Genomic DNA, 17,921 nt, shown 5'->3' with positions numbered 1-17,921 from the left:
GTGAAACAACAAATCAATGTTCCTTTCTCTCCCATTCCCTCCCTCTCTAAAATCAACTTAAAAAAAAAGAAAAAAACCAAGGCCTTGTGGACTGATAGCCCTGTTTTCCCCAGATGAAGGAGCTGGAAGAAACTATTACTTTTCTTTAGAGATGGAACGTCAGAGGGTTTCCTTTACCTTGTTTCATTTTTTTAAAGATTTTATTTATGTACTTATTTTTTAGAGATAGGGGAAGGGAATGAGAGAGGGGAACATGTGCGAGAATCAATGGTTTGCCTTTCACACACCCCAACTGGGGACCTGGACTGCAACCCAGACATGTGCCCGGACCGGGAATCGAACATGTGACCTTCCTGTTTGCAGGCCAGAACTCAACCCATTGAGCCATACCAGCCAGGGCCCTTAATCTTGCTTTAAAAAAAGTGTTTCAGGCCCCAGAGTTTTAAGATGTTAAACCTCAGATCTATGAATTATGACTCTTTCCTAACCACTAATTTCAAGGGCAGAAGTCAACATGACACACAGTGGAAATAAGATATTTAACTTTATTTCATTAGAAAAATTCACTTAAGCCACATGGTGGCTATAATGTCCATGTCCTGAGCAGGCTTTGTCATCCCACTGTCCCCTTCAGACCAATGCACACACATACACACTATGTTGGAGGAAGGACTTAAAAATGTAAAACAATGAGAACTGGACAATGAACACTCTACTTCCCCGTCCCTATAGCAAACTCACACACCTTCAACTGTTACGCACGAACAGAGGAGCTCACATGAAAGAGAACCTGAACACCAGAGAAATTGACCATGAGCCACACAAGTCCAGAGGAACACCTGGCAGATGTTTAGGAAGTAGGGCTGAAAACACCATCATCTCCCAACAGCTGAAGCTGCAGCACAAGCCCTCATCTAAGAGAGGGCAGAGCCACGCTGCCAAGGATAACAAAGCATATGGCAGGCTCTGGGAAGAGAGAAATCACTCCCTCCCACAGCCACAGGCAATCCACTCCCATCTATTAAACAGGTTTTTTTCCAGGGCAAGCATCCAGGTGGAGGGGCCCTTCAAGGGCCTAGTAACAGTTACTTCTCTTGATAACATTGATGCTGAGCTTGCCTGCCAGGAGCTGGACACCTGGCTGAACAGTTTTACGCCAATGTTCCAAGATTATAGCTGGTGGAGGGAGGTCTTATCACATCCCTCTGGATGGATGTTCTGGAAGGCTCTTGGGGGTTCCGTGCTGGCTAGTTGACCTCTGGTGGTCCAGGAGCTCCCAGGTGATGGGTTCTCCAGTAAGCCCCCCAGTGACTCCATCAGTCTAACAAAGATGGAAAGTAGGGTCAGCACCAGGCCTAAGAGATACATGTTCAACATATGTTTCATAGCTGAAAGGATCCCACTCCTTCGTAGAGTAGTAGAGCTGTCTTCTGCTTCTGGAAAGCCTCTGGATCCTGAGAAAAGAGAGGCAAGTTTAGTCCAGAGCCTTTTGGAATCTGCATCCATCGGGCCCTGACCCTTCTATCTTCCCATGGAGGTAAGGGAAAGACCCAGTCACGCAGGTGTACAGGGGCTCATGGATGTTTTTCCAGAGCAGAAGCTCATGGATATTTACACTGTAAACTCCATAGCTGAGGAGCCAGTCTTGCTTCTTTTCGTGAGCATTCCTTAAAATTTTTACTTTTTATAAATTTACTTATTTATTTTTAATAAAAGGGGAGGGTAAGGGAGGGAAAAAGAAAGGGAGAGGAACATCAGTGTGTGGCTGCCTCTCGCGTGCCCCCAGGTGGGCACTGGCCAGCAAACCAGGCATGTGCCCTGATTGGGACTGGAACCTGTGACCCTTTGGTCCGAATGCTGGCGCTCAATCCAAGCCACACCAGCCGGGGCAAAACTTTTACTTCTTTTTCAAGTAAAAACCTTTACTTCTGCCAGGTGGAAGGCACAATCCCTGTGCCACAGTCCAGGGACCAGAAACCTTCCTTAAGTAAAGACCAGTGCTTTTGTACAGGAAGCTAAGCAAGAACATGCCCTTGAGAAAGCAACCTGCCTGGGAAGTCTCCCTCACATCTCATTCAGGTTCGAGTTAATCATAAACTTTCTGATGGTCAAAATAATTCTAAGAGAGTCAAACCCTGACTACCCACAATGTGTTAAGCATCCTGGGAGGTACTAGGGCCGCATGGGGCACAGGAGGCATGAACCCTGTCCTCTTGGGGCTTACAGTATAGGGACGACAGGTTAAGAACAGCCAGTTTACTACACACACAACATGCCAAGTGCCGTGGCAGGAAGGAGATGCTAGGACTGCTTTGGGAGGGCAGGGCATGGACGCCTAACCCAGCACAGGGGAGCATGGAGTGGGCCACAGAGATCCTAGGTAGGGCCACTCCTAGAGAAAGCAGGGCTGGGGCGGCTGAGTGGGGACCCGGGCGGGGGCGGAGCAAGGAGTGAAGCTCCAGGAGGCTCAGCCACAGTCAGGGCAAGGAGAAGCGACAGACCCAGCATGCAGGCCGCAGGATGGGAGTAGAGAGCCGGGGAAGTCCAAAGGGCCGCTCACCTCCAGGTGGAAGGGCCGGGAGTGACCCTCTCGCTGTACCAGCGGGTCGTGCAGGAGTCGGGAGGAAAGTCCGCCAGCGGGAGCACGAGGTCGCAACCCAGACCGCCCTTTGAAGACAAAAGTGCAGTCAGCAGCAGAAGGCAGCGCGAGGCCTCCAAGCCGCCCACTTATATCCGCGGTGCAACCCAGAAGCCCACGCACGCGCGCTCGTCCCGCACGCACGCACGCACGCGCTCTGCCTCACGTCCGCACGCACGCGGCCCCGCCCCCAGGGGAGGTTGAACTCACGCGGCCCCGCCCCCGGTGAGGGAGGTTGAAGGTTTGGGGCAGTACACTAGGCTTGTGGTCAGACGTGTTTCCGAAAACGCACGCCATGCGTCTGTGAGTCAGTGAGGTCGGCAGTGACTAGGCGTGTATGTTAACTTCGACTACTTTTCCTGCTGCAGGAAACTTGGGAAGGAATCGGAAAATTCATTCCCCACCCCGCCCCCCATACTAAATTGGTGGGAAACAGACCTGACCTGCCCCAATCCAAGGGCTCTCAGATGGGATGTGATGAAGTAAGGGCCCCGGAGGAGGAAGGGTTCTTCACCAGAGATTTCAACAGAGCACGGATTGGCAGAGGGCATCAGACTCCTACCCTACCCCGAACCTCTAGTTTTCTCCATTCCAGCGACTGAAGAGCCGACTTTCCAGGAGTGTCACTTCCGAGAGAGAACAAGATTCCAGATGCCCCCGCCCACCCTTCATTCCAAATTCCGAGGATCATTTAGTAAATTCTGATTTGTACGAGAGTTTGTCACGTTGTTTAAGGAAATGTGAAATACTACTTGGCCCCGGTGTCCGCGCCTAACTGCACATGAATGTCACTTTGCACTCATTGCGCCTGCTTCTTCATCTGAAATGTGGCCATTGGAGATTTTTAATGATGGCATCAGATTGGACCAAAGAGCTAGGACGTCCCAGTCCAGCCTTATGCCCAGATTTGGGGGCTCGGAAGACTTTCTAAGCGCTCCCCTCCCAAACCCCCAAATTATAGATGTTCTGTCGTGAGAGCACCTAATGGCGGATCTCAGAAAGTAGAGTCCTGGGGAGACACTCGGAGTGGAGGCCCCTGTGAAGGAACACCCAAGCCACCGTGGAAGGAAGGGAGGGCTGACAGTGGTTTGTTTCACTGCCTGCCTCCTGCAGAGGAGGCGGGCAGAGGGCCAAAGCTCCGGGGCAGACACCTCTTGGCAGGTCCACTGAGCTCTAGGACTGGCTGTTCCGCGTGCCGGGGCTGGATGGGCGAGAACCCGGGATATCCTTCGGCGCTGTGGGCTCTGCTGAAGAGTCTGAGCACGCAGGAAGGGAGGAGCCAAATCCCCACTGCGACCTTTCCCCTACATTCCGGGCTCGCTGTCATCTGTCAGAGCCGGTGAGGAGGCCGGAAAAGAAGCAAGTTAGGGTCAAAAACGTGTTGGCAGGCAGGCAGACACTTTGAAATTTATTTTTATAATCAGCTCACAAGAATTTTTGGTCTTTCATTACCCTAGAATTTCGTCTGTTTTTGTGCTCAACTCGCTGGCTCTTTCACAGCTATTAGAAGAGAGGCTCACGCTCCGAAATCACTTCCCTGTGTCCCAAATGCCACCACTTGCTAGTTGGGGACCTTGGGTGAGCCCTTTAACCTTTCTGTACTTCAGTTTCCTCAACTGTTATATGGAATAATAACAGCCCTTACCTGGAAATTAAATGAGTTAATCCTCATAAAGCACTGAGAACAGTGCCTGGCACATAGAAAACATTCCATAAGTGTTATTATCTGTATCATTGACTACAAAACTCCCAATGAAGGACTTCGCTCGAAATAGCCTATATGCAGTGAGTGAACACAGGAATTCCATAATAACCCTTTGGGCTCTGCTTATTGTGAGCTCCTTTTCCCCTTTTTTAGAGAGAAAGGGAAAGGGAAGGAGAAAGAGCGGGAGAGAAACATCGCTAGACTGATAGGCTGCCCTGAGCAGGCGACCTGACCCAGGACCCAACAGCAACTCAGGCATGTTCCCTGGCGGGGGAATCCAGCCGGCAGCCTTTGGGTTTGTGGGATACAGCCCAACCAACAGAGCTACACAGGTTGGGACTGAGCTCTAAGGTTTTATCTTCACATAGCTCAAAGGAAAAGATGAACACCTCTCTCCAACAGTTCCCTGTCCCCCACATTCACTGTCATTGTCTAAAGTTCATGCCAGATGGAAACAGCCAGGATTTGGGTGATTATAGCCCTGTGCTTTCCCTTCCCATCTATTAACTACAAATATTACTGATTATCATCTCTGGTTAGATTACTAGGCCTGCTTATATCAGATTCTTGTCCTGTCTACACCTTGGCTAAATTAATCCCTTGGAGCCTAAATTTCCTAATCTGTACATTGGTGGAAATAATATATTATTGTTATTACTTTACTAAAAAGTATAAAGACAGGTTCTTTCCCTAAAGAACCTTACCACTTGGTTGGGTAAATAAGACCTAAAAAAGTAACTAGCAACCCAAGGCACTGTAGGATAGTGGTTAGAAATTAGTCGGCCTTGAGTTTGAATCCCGCTTTGCAATTTGCTAGCTATTGTCCTTGAGCTCTACTTGCCTTGGTTTTTTAATTTATAAAATTGGACTAATAATAGTTCTTACCTACTAAGATTGTTATGAAGATTAAATTAAATAATGGAAGTAAAGAACTTACTATACAGCTTAAGGGGGGAAAATGGTGGCTATTATTCTAATTAGTTCCTAAGGTAGACTGTGTACCGTAGTCTTGAGAGCCCAGAAGTGGAGGAACAGAGAAGACTGGGTGGTAGAAAAATATAAAATAAGAATATAACTAGGGTGGCAGTGCTTTTCTTGAGGATCTGGAATTTTAACACTCCCTGTGAGTGAATGTAGGAGTGAAAAGGAAATAAGCATTCACTAACTAACTGACATGTGCCAAGCATTTTGCTAAATGCTTCACATATATTATTTAACTTAATTCTCATAATAACCCTGTGAGGAAGTGTTAAACACATTTTTTTTCCATCAAAAGAAAAAGATTTCACTTCATCTAGTCTTGTACTCATCTTTCATATCTCAATTCAAACCAGTTTCCTCTGGGAACCCCTTTTCTGACTCTCAGACCCTTGCTACAGGCTCCAGTAGCATGATGTACATTTCCCCCCATATTTGTTACCTTACCTTTAGTTGTATTGTATTAATGTCTGCTTCTCCTCAAAAGCCTGAAAATGTCAATGGGAGGCATGTCTGGTCCAGTTCTATTTTAATTTCATCTAGCACCATGTAGTAGGCTTTCAATAAATATTTGTTGATTGAAGAAATAAATGAAAGAATGATTATCTTACCCAGCATCTTCAGTGATTACCCATTGTCCCAGCAAGAAAGGGTAGATAAGGCCTCAAGACAAACCCTCTTCAGTTTCCACCTCCTTCACGGGAACTGCCCACCAAAGAAAGCTCTTTATGAGCCATGCCCTTGTCCCCAAGCCCCTCAAAAGAAGTGATTCCATAGTCAGCCCACACAGGAATTACTAAGATTATACATCTTCACAATTTGATATTAGGATCTAGGGTCCCTTTAAAGAGCCATGGAAATCAATTTGACACTACATATAAAAATAAAAGACTGCACATGCCCTTTAACTTAGAATTCCACTTCTGAGATTGATTGATCATTGCAGACAGACCCCTACATGCAGAGAATGGAGCATGCAGAGGCAATTATTGCAGCTCTGTTCAAAAGCAAAATATTGGATAAAACAGAAGAGCTTATCAGTAAGGGACTGGTTAAGTAAATTACCAGTGCCAGGATTGCACATTCATACAACTGGTTACCACAAAGCAGCAAAAGAATAAGCAGTTTTGTACATACTAACATGCTCTCTACAATATACTATTAAGTGGAAAAAGCAAGTGTATATTGTGTGTATAGTATGCTACAGTTTGTATTAAAACAAACTCACAAGCTAGGACATACAAAATGAGATATCACCTTCTGTGCACTGGGATTGCTATTTATTTTGTCTTTAAAAAACATTGGTGAGGATGTGGACAAAATTGAATCCTTATACATTGTTGTTGGGAATGTAAAATGGTGCAGCTGCTGTAAAAAAATTTTACAGTTTCTGAAAAAGTTAAACATAGTTACCATATGACCCAGCAATTCCATTCCTAAGTATATACCCAAGAGAATTGAAAACATATAGTCACACAAAAACTTGCACACAAGTGTTCACAGCAGCTTTATTGAAAAATGCCATCTGCCCCCCCCCCAAAAACAAATGGGGAAAGAGCTCAAATGTACATTAACTGATGATGAATAAGCAAATGTGGTACAACAAAATATTATTTAGCCATAAAAAATGAAATACCAATACATGCTACAATATGGATAAACCTTGAAAACAATATGTCAAGTGAAAGAAGTCAGACAGGAAAGTACACATATTGTATGATTCCATTTATATGAACAGTCCTGAATAGGCAAATCCCTAGACAGAGAGTAGGTTTGTAGTTGCCAGGGGCTGGAGGGAGAGGGGAATGAACAGGAAGTGACAGCTAATGGGTATAGGGTTTCTTTTCACGATGATGAAAATGTTCTAAAATTAGACAATGGTGATCATTGCAAAACTCCTTAAATATACTGTAAGCCAGGGGTCCCCAGCCTGTGAGCTTCGCCTCCTCTCCTGTCTCCTCCCCGTCCCTCCCACAGCGGCCAATCGAGCAAAGGTCACCGATCTCCGCCTTCTGTGCACCCTGCCCCCCTCTTCGATGGAAATCGGTCCCTCGTGCTAAAACGTTGGAGACGGCTGCTCTAATCCACTGAACTGTACACTTGAAAAGGGTGAATTCTAGTATGTCAATTATATCTGAATAAAACTGTTATTCTTTAAAAAGGAGAGCAAATTAAAGACATCTTCAGATGACAAAAACAGGGAGGTAACCACTATAGACCCCTGCTAAGGAAACTTCTGAGGCACGTTCCTAAGAACAAAACTGAACCTAGAAGGAAGTAGTGAGATGCAAGAAGAAATAGTGAGTAAACATTTAGAAAACATACGGATTAATCTAAACAAATTATGACTACTCAAAACTATTTTTAATAATAATGATTACTTTGGGAAAGGAAAAATAACAACATGAACTAAAAAAGTTGGTACACATTTAAATTAAGATGGAGATACAGAGTAGGACCAGTTGAAAAAGTTTTCTTATTTGGGAGGAAGGTAGAGGTTGGTTAATTTTAGATATTTTAGGTCTTTATTAAAATGTTTAGGGTAGTTCTTCTTTCCCTTCGTGAACTATTCAGTCTTCATGCCATTGGGCAGAACAGAGCAGAGGTCTGTAGTGAAGGCGAGGATCAGTGACTTGGGAAGCAATATCTCTTTTATTCTCTGCTGTGTCCGCAGTGTCTGGAATACGTTCAATAAACATCTGTTGAACAAATGGGTGAATGGATAAATGGCTCACTCTCTTACCCACTTCTGGACCGTGATCAAAGACCATTTTGCAGGGAGGCCTTCCTACTTATCCTATTTAAAGCAACATTCACCGTCCTCCCCATCTCCCTTACTCTGCTTCATTTTTAGTTTCTCATATTCAACACCCGCAAACCTATTTTATACTTATTTGTTAACCATCTACCTTCCCCCACTAAAAGTAGCTTCTTGCGGACAAGCACTTGCACTATTTTGTCCAATGACTATATACCTAAACCCAGAGCAGTGCTTGGCATATTGTAGGTGCTCAACAAATACTTATTGAATGAACGAATACTAATTTTTCTACACCTGAGCTATTTCATATTTGAAAAAAAGAACAGCTGCTTTGTGATTGATTCTATTTTATTTGTATTTGTTTTGCAACAACATTTAACAAAGGCCATCTCAGATGACATTTTAACAATGGTCATATGTTTCTTTCCCCACCACCCCAGATTTTCTTCAGTGGCATCTGTTACTTTTACAACCAGAGAAAAAAAATAAAAATTTACTAAAGTTTTGTAAATTAACTGCTTGTGCAACATTGTAACAACAACAAATGTGCAACGGAGGGAAAACAGCCAAGTGCATTCGGATGGGGAAACTGGGTGAAGAGCAGTGGCAGCTGTGGGGGGTGGGAATGGAAGCAGAGGGCTGTGGCCCCACAGAGCACCCGAGGAAGGTGCTCTTGGAAGGTAAAGCCAGCCCTGAAATATGGGCAGAGGGCACTCAAGGCAAACAGTGTCTTCTTCACCCCCAACGGCAGCTGGGAGCCTTAATTATGAGTCTGGTTCTGGTACTAACTAAACACTGACCTGGGGCAAGTCACTTCTGCAGGCCTCAATTTCCTTATTTGTGAAATGCCCGGCCGAGAGAAATGAGCTGTCTCTAAGCCTTCGTTCCTCAGAGGTGTGTGTTTCCACAACCTGCACTAAGGAGCTGTACTAGCGTGGTGTGCGGGTGTGGGTGGTTGTGAGTCCTGATGGCAGTCAAAACTTCTGCTTGGAAAGTGCTGGATGAACAATGCAGGGTAGAAAAAGACAGTATTCAAAACTATATGGGCTATATAAATTGAGAGTGAGAAAGAGAAAGATTTCATTTAATTATTTTTAGAGAGAAGGAAAGGGGAGGAGAGAGAGAGGGAGAGAAACATCAGTGTGAGATATTTCTGCATGCACCCCGACGAGGTACTCCGCCCAGGGACCCTGTCCATGGCCCAGAACAGAAGACGTGTCCTGACTGGAATCCAACCAGCGACCTTTCACTTTGTGGAATGATGCACAACCAACTGAGCCACACGGGTCAGGGTGACAGGATATACTTGTAAATAGTAACATTAATATTAACATTACTTTTCATTAGGCAGGACCCTTTTCTCATTAGTCACAACAGGCATCAGTGCCTGGGGCCTACAGACTTTTCAATGACTCTCACAAATATTTGAGCTGGAAAACAAAATTTAGTGTCTTCAAATTTTTTAAAAGGCAAAATTAAAATCAATAAACATTTTTTTTTAAGCTCTGCAAAATATGCCCTGCCTGGCATGGCTCAGTGGGTTGAAGCATCATCCCATGCAGTGAAAGGCTGCAGGTTCGTTCCCAGTCAGGGCACACACCTAGGTTGCAGGTTTGATCAACGGTCGGGGCATATAAAGGAGGCAACCAATCAATGTTTTTCTCTCACATCAATGTTTCCTCCCACTCTCTCTATTTCTCTTGCCCTTCCTCTCTCTCTAATAAAAAAGGAAGGAAAAAATGTCTTCAGGTGAGGATTAAAAAAAAGAAAATAAAAAAGCTGTACAAAATATGACATTATATTAACTAGACAATTCAACTCAACTTGATAATTTTTGATATGTGGAGATATTTTAATGTGATGGGAGCATCTTATAGTAGGTATGCCTAGGGCCTGGGGAAGTTCTAAAGGTGGGTGGTGGATTATGTATTAGTTTTATACTTCCTGATAGTTTCAAATGTTCTATTATGAGCATGTGTTGTGAGAAGAAAAAACCTCAACGGATGACCTGAAAAAGCAGGTTAGTAAAAAAGCTTAGGAAAGATTTGGACTGGAGAAGCCCCTGTTTCCTTATCTCAATAAACTCTTGCGGACTTTCTAGTCTGCTGACTTCTGTAGGTAATAAAAATCAAAAGGGAAACTCACTCAAAACATGTGTTGAAGAGAATTTTCTCTTTCTGTGCTGTCAACCAAGTCATGTCCATCCAACAATTCAGGATAAGTGCATGTGTTGACACTTTGTTCTCCTTCCTTTGTGGAATCATAAACCATTCAATGCTAAGACTTAGAGGAAGCCTTTGGATCCTCTCGTCCTTGAATACAGTGGGCTCCCTGACAGTGGAGGAGCCCAGGCCAGGGAGCCAGCCAGGCTGGAGTGAGCTTTATGCTGCTTGGCAAGTGACCACAGGTGCTGCAGGAGGAGGCAGGTGTCTTGCTGTCTTCTCATGGAGGTGGAAGTCAGTGTACAGAGCTTGAAAGGCAGTGGGGTCCTCCTGATTTCTGTGCTGCTTTCATTCATAATAGCAAGTCCTACTTCCCCTTCTTCCGTGTGTGGCTACACACACATGCCCTACACTTATATACATGTGCACTTAGGGGTTCATTCTCCCTCTTCCTGGCTTGCTGGCACCTTTTGCCCAGACACAGATGCCCGAACATTTCAGCTGCCAGCCGACTAACTCCATGGCTGTGCTCCCAGTTGGCTAATGGAGGGCAGGGGGCTGATCCTAGCCAAGAAGGGCAGAAGCTGCTTCCAAGCAAAGGCTCATCAGTTGGAAATCTCCCCTCCCCAGGCCCTCCTGGGCCCTGCCCCCACCAACCCCTCCTCTGAGGATTCTGAAAGGCAGCTAAAACCACTCGGGATCTCAGGCTCCCAGATGTCTCATTTGGCCCTGAAAACCTCCCAAGTTCCCCTACTCTGCTTCTTTTGTGTATTGAAGTATCACTTCCTGATGTCATAGCAGTCAATGTTTATTTAAGTCTCTCAACTGATAAGCACGTTCTCTCCAGAGAAACTCCTGTATTGTTCTTAAAAATCACTACAAACATTAAAAAAAAACCTCATTACAAAAATTTTACTTATCTCTGTCGTTAGACTGTAATCCTCTTAGTCTGTGCCTTGTACAGACCAGGTGCTCAGCAGTTATTTGTTGATCAATTGCTTGTCACTCACAAGCACTAAAGGTCCGTAGGTCCCATGGATTCATTAAAACCTTTAGCTAGACTGAACCTGAACCCCCTCAACCCATCCCACACATGTCACCAAACTCAAATCCAACCATGCCCAGCCAGGAGCAATGGGAAATCTCTTCCCCTCTTCAGTCTCAAGGTTCTCACTGTTAAAACAAACTGATTGAACTCCATAATGTATGCACGTTCCTTCCAGTGGATTACAGTCTGTAACTCATTGCTTTTATAGGGTCCTGGTAGCTTCCTGTTCTCAAGCTGCTATAAAGAACTTATATAGCCATCCTTGCCTTCTCTCTCTGTAGAACAGGGAGAAGTCCAGCAGAAGGAAGAAGAGAGGAATATGAAGAGTCTTCTTTCATAGCCAAGCAAACCAGCAGCTTTGGGACTCACTCAAAATTGGGGCTATCCAAAAGAATGAGCTTGGTGGGTAATGGGATATGTAGAGTTCAAGGGGCTCTGAGTGTGTACAGTGGGACAGGTGTGTGTACACAGGGCAGGTGTGTGTACACTGGGAGCTTTGGCACTGTCAGTGGCTCCAACTCTGTTGATGTTATTGTCAGTGTGACGTCTGGTGCCCCAGAGTGCCTGGCATGTGGCTTTCACCATCTCCTAGTGCAGGTCACTTAGTCAGGGGCATGTGACTATTGGTGTTTTTGTGTACGTGAAACTGTGTGTTGGGTTCATCACTGCAGGAAGTTCAGGTTCTTTGGTTGAATCACCTAGTAAATAGTAGACATGGGCTTCCTGTGGCTCCGTATTTCTCCTCAGTCAGGAAAGAAGGAAGGTGTATTAGATAGAACATTACACTAGCAATAGCACCTCAATGACATTATATGGGGTCTTAAAAAGGAGTCAATATCCTATGAATGTTTGGATTCATCACCCCCCCCAACTCCCAGAGACTTACACACCTGCACAGCCCTCTCCCACAAAAGGGGTGCACTGTGAAAGTAACCCTATATGCTGAGGATGAAGCCTCATTTATGAGGCCCCTAGTGGAAAGGCCATCAAGTCAAAATCATTTCACAATCTGAAGACAAGACGAGGGCCTGGAACCAAGCTTAGTAACCAAACCTGAGTTGCTAAGCTGCAGTTGCATTACATCACATGGTTGACTAAGGAAAGAGCATTTTCATGTGCCAGACAGGACTGAGAAGTTGCTGCTATCAACAGAGCCCAAATTTCAACTTTCTTTTTATTTTATTTTATTTTTTAAAAGATCTTTTATTCTTTTTTAAAATGCTCATAAGTATATAGGTATATTGCAATATACTCCACTTTCCCCCAATTGTCATTACATGTTTGTCTTGTTATTATTCTATTATTATTTTATTTATTTATTTTAAGAAAGGGAGAGAAACCTGCAAGAGATACATTGATAGTTTGCCTCTCACACACCCCCAACTGGGGACCTGGCCCGCAACCCAGGCACGTGCCCTGACTGGGAATCAAACCAGTGACCTTGAGATTTGCAGGTTGGCACTCAGTCCACCGAGCCACATCAGTCAGGGCTCAAATTCCAACTTTCCTTGCTCCCTAGGCTGGGCTCCCCTGACCTGTCCGAACAGAGTAGAGCAGGCCCTGTTTTACAGACAATGTTGCCTTCCTCCTCCCAAAGTCTTCTTCCCAGGACAGCTGTCCACCTGCCAGAGTTGGATTTCCTCCCCGGAGGGTCAGTTCACCCTCTAACTCCTTCCCAGTAAAGCCGCACTTTTCACACTTCTACTTCCCAAAAGCTCACCAGTGTCTGCTTCTGATTTTACTGGCAGATTTCCCAAGTTGGGACATCTGATCACCTGGTCAGGTCATGCAGCAAACCCTCTCTTGCCCTCTTGCTTGTCTGAAAGACTTCTAATCCAGCTCTGCTGCTAAGCATTTTGCATTTCCCGATTAAGCCCCTTTTTCACATACCTGAGGTCCACTCGTCCTTATGTGGGTCCCCAATGCTCTCTTGAAAAATTAATACACTGAGTTCCAGAAGAGGTATCTCTCCAGTAGCCTCCACCCAATCATTCATTTATTTGGCATTGCCATTTTTTAATTAAAGAGTTTATATTATTCTTATAAATTTTCTGAATTCTTGATATATTGAGTTGAACCCTTTCCTATTGTATTTATGAAAATATTTCCGTATCTATTGGCTTTTAATTTTGTTTATAATTATTTTCCTCTTTTTAAATGACCATTTATTTAACAATTACTTATTAAATGTCACTACAAATGATAATTGGGCAAAGCATTGTGGAGACTGAACTACTTGCCTTTAGGACTCTTTCTCCCTACTACCCTCCAGTTTATTCAACTTGTAGGTTTAGAAGCTTGAAAGTATAGTCATACTTTTAGTTGATAAGACTCTAGGTCTTATCACTTAAGTTTTTATAGCCCTGGCTCCGTAGCCCAGGGCACCATATGTCATTGTTATGAAAAGTATCTTTAGCCTATCATCCAGCCTTTTGCCCTAGGTTGCAGCATGGCTGTTATCTAGTTATCAACCTGCCATAGATATGCAAAATACCTTAAAAGCTGTACTATCTCCTTTCCCCATCCCCAAAACTATGAGCTATGGGGACTTAGGGGAAGGCCTCTGCTCCTGTTACACTACTTCACTAGTAAACTTACTTTCCCTTTAAAGTCTATGCTGGCTCATCTTTGAGTTCTTTCCTGCACAAAGCCAAAAACCCACATGAGTCCTGGACTGTCGGGTCCCCAGGCCCATGGAATGCCTGTATTAATATTGGAGTTGGCCCACCCTACTCCAGTATGACCTCATCTTATCCTGCTTACATCTTCAAAAACCCTATTCCCAAACATGATCATATTTACAGGTTCCCAGGGTAATGGCACCAACGTATATTTTAGAGTAACACAATCCAACCCAAAGCACCAACCTAATTTGCTTTCTGGAGTTACTAGAATTAGCTTTGCCTAGAATCTCTGGAGGACTGACAGTGTCGACGTTAAGAAACACTCAGCCTTTTAGAGAATTTTTCTAAGAGTATATCTGAGACAAAAGTGGTAACAATTGCTGGGAAGCAAAATTTCAAATGCTCTAAAGCATGACAGTTCAGTTACTTTTCTGAATTTGAGATGAAGGAGGTAATGTGAAGAGGATCAAAAGTGGGAGAAAGCAAGGCAGGACTGGATTCGTCGTCGGCAGCCGTCCGTCTCGAGAGACGATGGTGTAGCTTCTTAAGAGTCTATCTGCACCGCCGAGAATGGTTGTGCAGTCCGACTCGGGAGTGACACGGTATCTGTCTCCTCCCGTGTTGAATCGACATCTTGCGATGACGCTGGAGTGTCCTCTCCAGTGAAGCTGAAGCTACAGAGCCTGGGCAGGGTGATATGGAGGGTCTGCTGTTGCCCATGCAGCAGACCCCCCCCCCCCTTCGCAGCTGAAGGGTCCAAGGGAAAGACGGAGTCAATACAGCTTGGCTTCAGGTGCGCCGCAGGAGTTGCCGGTGTTGACTACAACGTCAAACCGCCTTAGGGACTCCGGCTCCGGATTTTCTGTCGGGGTTTACTCCCTTAGCCTTTCCCCTGAAGAGATATGCCGCAAGGACTGGATTACAGGATAGTTAAAATCATGTGCTCTCCTGAGGGTGGCTATGCTTATTTCAAAGGTGTGTTAACCTGGATGCAGGAAAACAATGGACAGGGCTTGCTTAAGGCAAAGATAAATTTTTTACTAAAACAGTTATATGCCTGAGGCATGACTACCCACCATGACCTGCCCAGTTAGGAACTTATAATCAGATCACCCTGGAGGTTAGTTTCTATATAATCCCTTTGCTGTCTCAACAGCGACTTCCTGGAGGTTCTGACTCGCTGCCTCAGCTTCTGCCCTGAGAGTGGCCCACTACACATATATATCGTCACAGGGGGAAGGTGGTACATTGAGCAAATGGCAGATGATAGCGCAGCCAGGCTCAGCCTCAGCCCCATTCCGCTGTGTACTATGTTCTTCAAACTGGGTGGCCTCAACCTTCTATTTAAATCCCAGTCCTACTCACCTCCTAAGGGGTTCTGGTCCCTCCACTCCATGTCCTCATGTGCAAAAGGACATGATACTATTTGGATTGTGTGTGCATGGAATATTGCACTTTCATACAGTGTGGATGGAAGGGCTTTTGACAGTATGTAACAAGAGTCAAAAAAGGTATGCCCTCATGTTTTCACCCTTAGGAGTTACTCCTGAGGAAATAATTGGACAAGTGTGTAAAAATGTAAGTATAAAGATACTCATCGCAGCTTTGTTTATAGTAGTAAAAAGTATAAACAGCTCAAATGACCTATATAAAGAGAACTGATTTGATTTTAAAGAGGTGGTAATTCAATTGAATTTTTATTCTTACCTATACTTTTTTCCTCGGGACCACAAAATTCTCACAGATATAAAAACAATGTCTTTTTAGGAAACAACTAGAAATTTAAACACTGAGTGTTTGATGATATTAGGAATTATTGATATTTCAGATGTGTGGCTTTGTTAAAAATGAGTCTTCAACTTTTAGAGATGAATACTCTGTATTTATAGGTGAGTTGATAAGATATATGGCAAGTGCTTTGAATAATACAAGAGGGAAAAGGTGTGTGAACATGGGAATGGGGCAGGACTGGGCATGGGTTAAGGCCATGTCTGTGGCTGAGTGTTGGGTACATAGAGGCTCTCCTGTCTATTTTTGTGTATGATCTAAATTCTCCATAATAAAAAGCTAAACAAAGAAGATGTCTAATTCTGGTTTTATACTCTTTTAGGTATCACAATTTCTAAGGTTATTTTACTGACACTTCTTTATTAGGTAATTTTTTAAAATGTCATCTGTTTCTCTACTTTACCAGGTTGTTCATTGTCCAAGATGAAGTAAGCATGACAGCTCTGTGACAACTGACAGTCCTCTGTGTATATAAAGAATTATTATAACTCATTAATTTTCCAAACAGGTATTGTTGTGCTCTTCGGTGGAACAAGAAAGAAGTTACATTTTTGCTCTCAAATAATTTATAATCTAGATTTTCCTTGATTTAAAATGACTTTTCTCAACAAGGCCGTACAAACAGGGGTACAACAAGACCACATGTGTAAGTGAGGCTGAGTTTGGTGTTGGAAAACTCATTCTCATTTGATCAAGAGTGGCTGTAGGGATTTGAATCAGGGTATTAGGTTCCTGGGGGTGGGCTGGGGCAAGAACCCTGTCCATCTTGTTCATTGCTGCATCCCCAGCACCTAGCATACTCTCTGGCACATAACATAAGGATAATAAAAACAGTGGTGATAATAATAAAATATAACTAACATCTGCTAAGCACTTCAGTGCCAAACACTGCCAAATGCTTTGCCTATGTAATTCCATTTAGTCTTCATAACAGTTTTATGAGGGTAGGCATCATCATTCCCACTGAGGAAAAACCAAGCCCAGGCATATTAAGTAGCTTTGTCAGAGGTCACTCAGTCAGTTAGTAGTGGAGCTGAGCTTCAAATTAGGTCCAAATGACCTGAAAGCTGCTGCTCTTAACCCTGAACTACCAATGTGAAAAATTCAGTCCTATTCCTGTGTCTCTACTTGGAGGGACAGTGGGGACAACAGGCTGGTGGAGCTTGATGATTGTCACTCCAAGATTCCCCAGCCGGCTCCTCCAGCTCTGATTCTATCACTCCCCAGCTACTTTCTGCTGTGTTTTGGGACCCCTGGTGGACTTTTGTACAGAGGAAAGAAAGCACTGATTGACCATTCAGTACAAGGCCTGGAAGCTTTATTTTTCACTGATTTAATAAGTGGAAGTTAATTAATAAGTGTTTATATGTCAGTTTCATGAGTTTTTTGTAATATTGAGTTATTATTACATATAGTGCATTTTAAAAATTGTTACTAATTTAAATGTGATCTAGATATAGAGTTATTTTTTTTTTAATTTATTGATTTTAGAGAGGTGGGGGAAGTAGAGAGAGAGAAACACCTATTTTGTTGTTTCACTTATTTATGCATTCATTGGTTCGTTCTTTATCTGCCCTGACTGGGGATCAAACCTACAACCTTGGTGTATCAGGACGACACAACTATGTTGCCACATCTTCTTTCTTGGTATGACTGGAGTCCTGACGAAAAGAGGAAAATTTGGACACCGACAGAAGCGGCCATGTGAAGACAGAGGCAGAGCTGGAAGGTGTGCTGCCACAAGCCCAGGACTGCTCGGGTGTTTCCTTGCAGAAGCTTTGCCCAAAGCTTCTCTGGAGAAGCTACTCTCACCCCCAGGCTTCGTAGGGATCTCACACAAAAAGTTTGGATAAGTAAAGCTCAAATACAAATAAAAATTAAAAACAAAAGTAAAGAAAAAGATGGGAACATTTGAGATCTTGCTTCCCAGCAATTGTTGGTTTTGGCTCAAACAAACTTGTAAAAACTCAAAATAAATAAATAAAAAGAAAGAAAAAGAAAAAGAAAAAAAAGGTCTTCATTAGCAAATATCAGCATACTCATTAGATAGTTGCATAAGACCCTTATTAGGTATAGAGTAAAAAATAAGATTTATTTATCTTAATTTTAACTTATTTTTTCATTACATGGCTTATAATGCATCTTTAAAATATTGCAAATAAGTGAAGAATCATTTGGCATCTTGCTGTTTCTTTCTATAGCTGTACAACTTAGAGC

The 17,921-nt window shown here is 43.7% G+C and overlaps 1 protein-coding gene across 1 annotated transcript; it reads right to left on the bottom strand.

Annotated features, from left to right (window-relative positions):
- Positions 1-531: 531 nt before the first annotated feature.
- On the bottom strand, positions 532-2,788 carry HILPDA (hypoxia inducible lipid droplet associated). The gene is given in 3 exon segments (XM_090286790.1): positions 532-1,233; positions 1,236-1,454; positions 2,561-2,788. Coding segments are annotated over 2 exon segments (189 nt in total). The 5' UTR covers positions 1,387-1,454; positions 2,561-2,788; the 3' UTR covers positions 532-1,195.
- Between the last annotated feature and the right edge of the window lie 15,133 nt (positions 2,789-17,921).

Source organism: Furipterus horrens, unplaced genomic scaffold (genome assembly GCF_987537825.1).
Source record: "Furipterus horrens unplaced genomic scaffold, mFurHor1.1.pri manual_scaffold_9, whole genome shotgun sequence".
Taxonomy (NCBI): Eukaryota; Metazoa; Chordata; class Mammalia; order Chiroptera; family Furipteridae; genus Furipterus; species Furipterus horrens.
The sequence above is the reverse complement of the archived record's forward strand: the minus strand, read 5'-3'. Positions and strand labels throughout refer to the sequence as shown.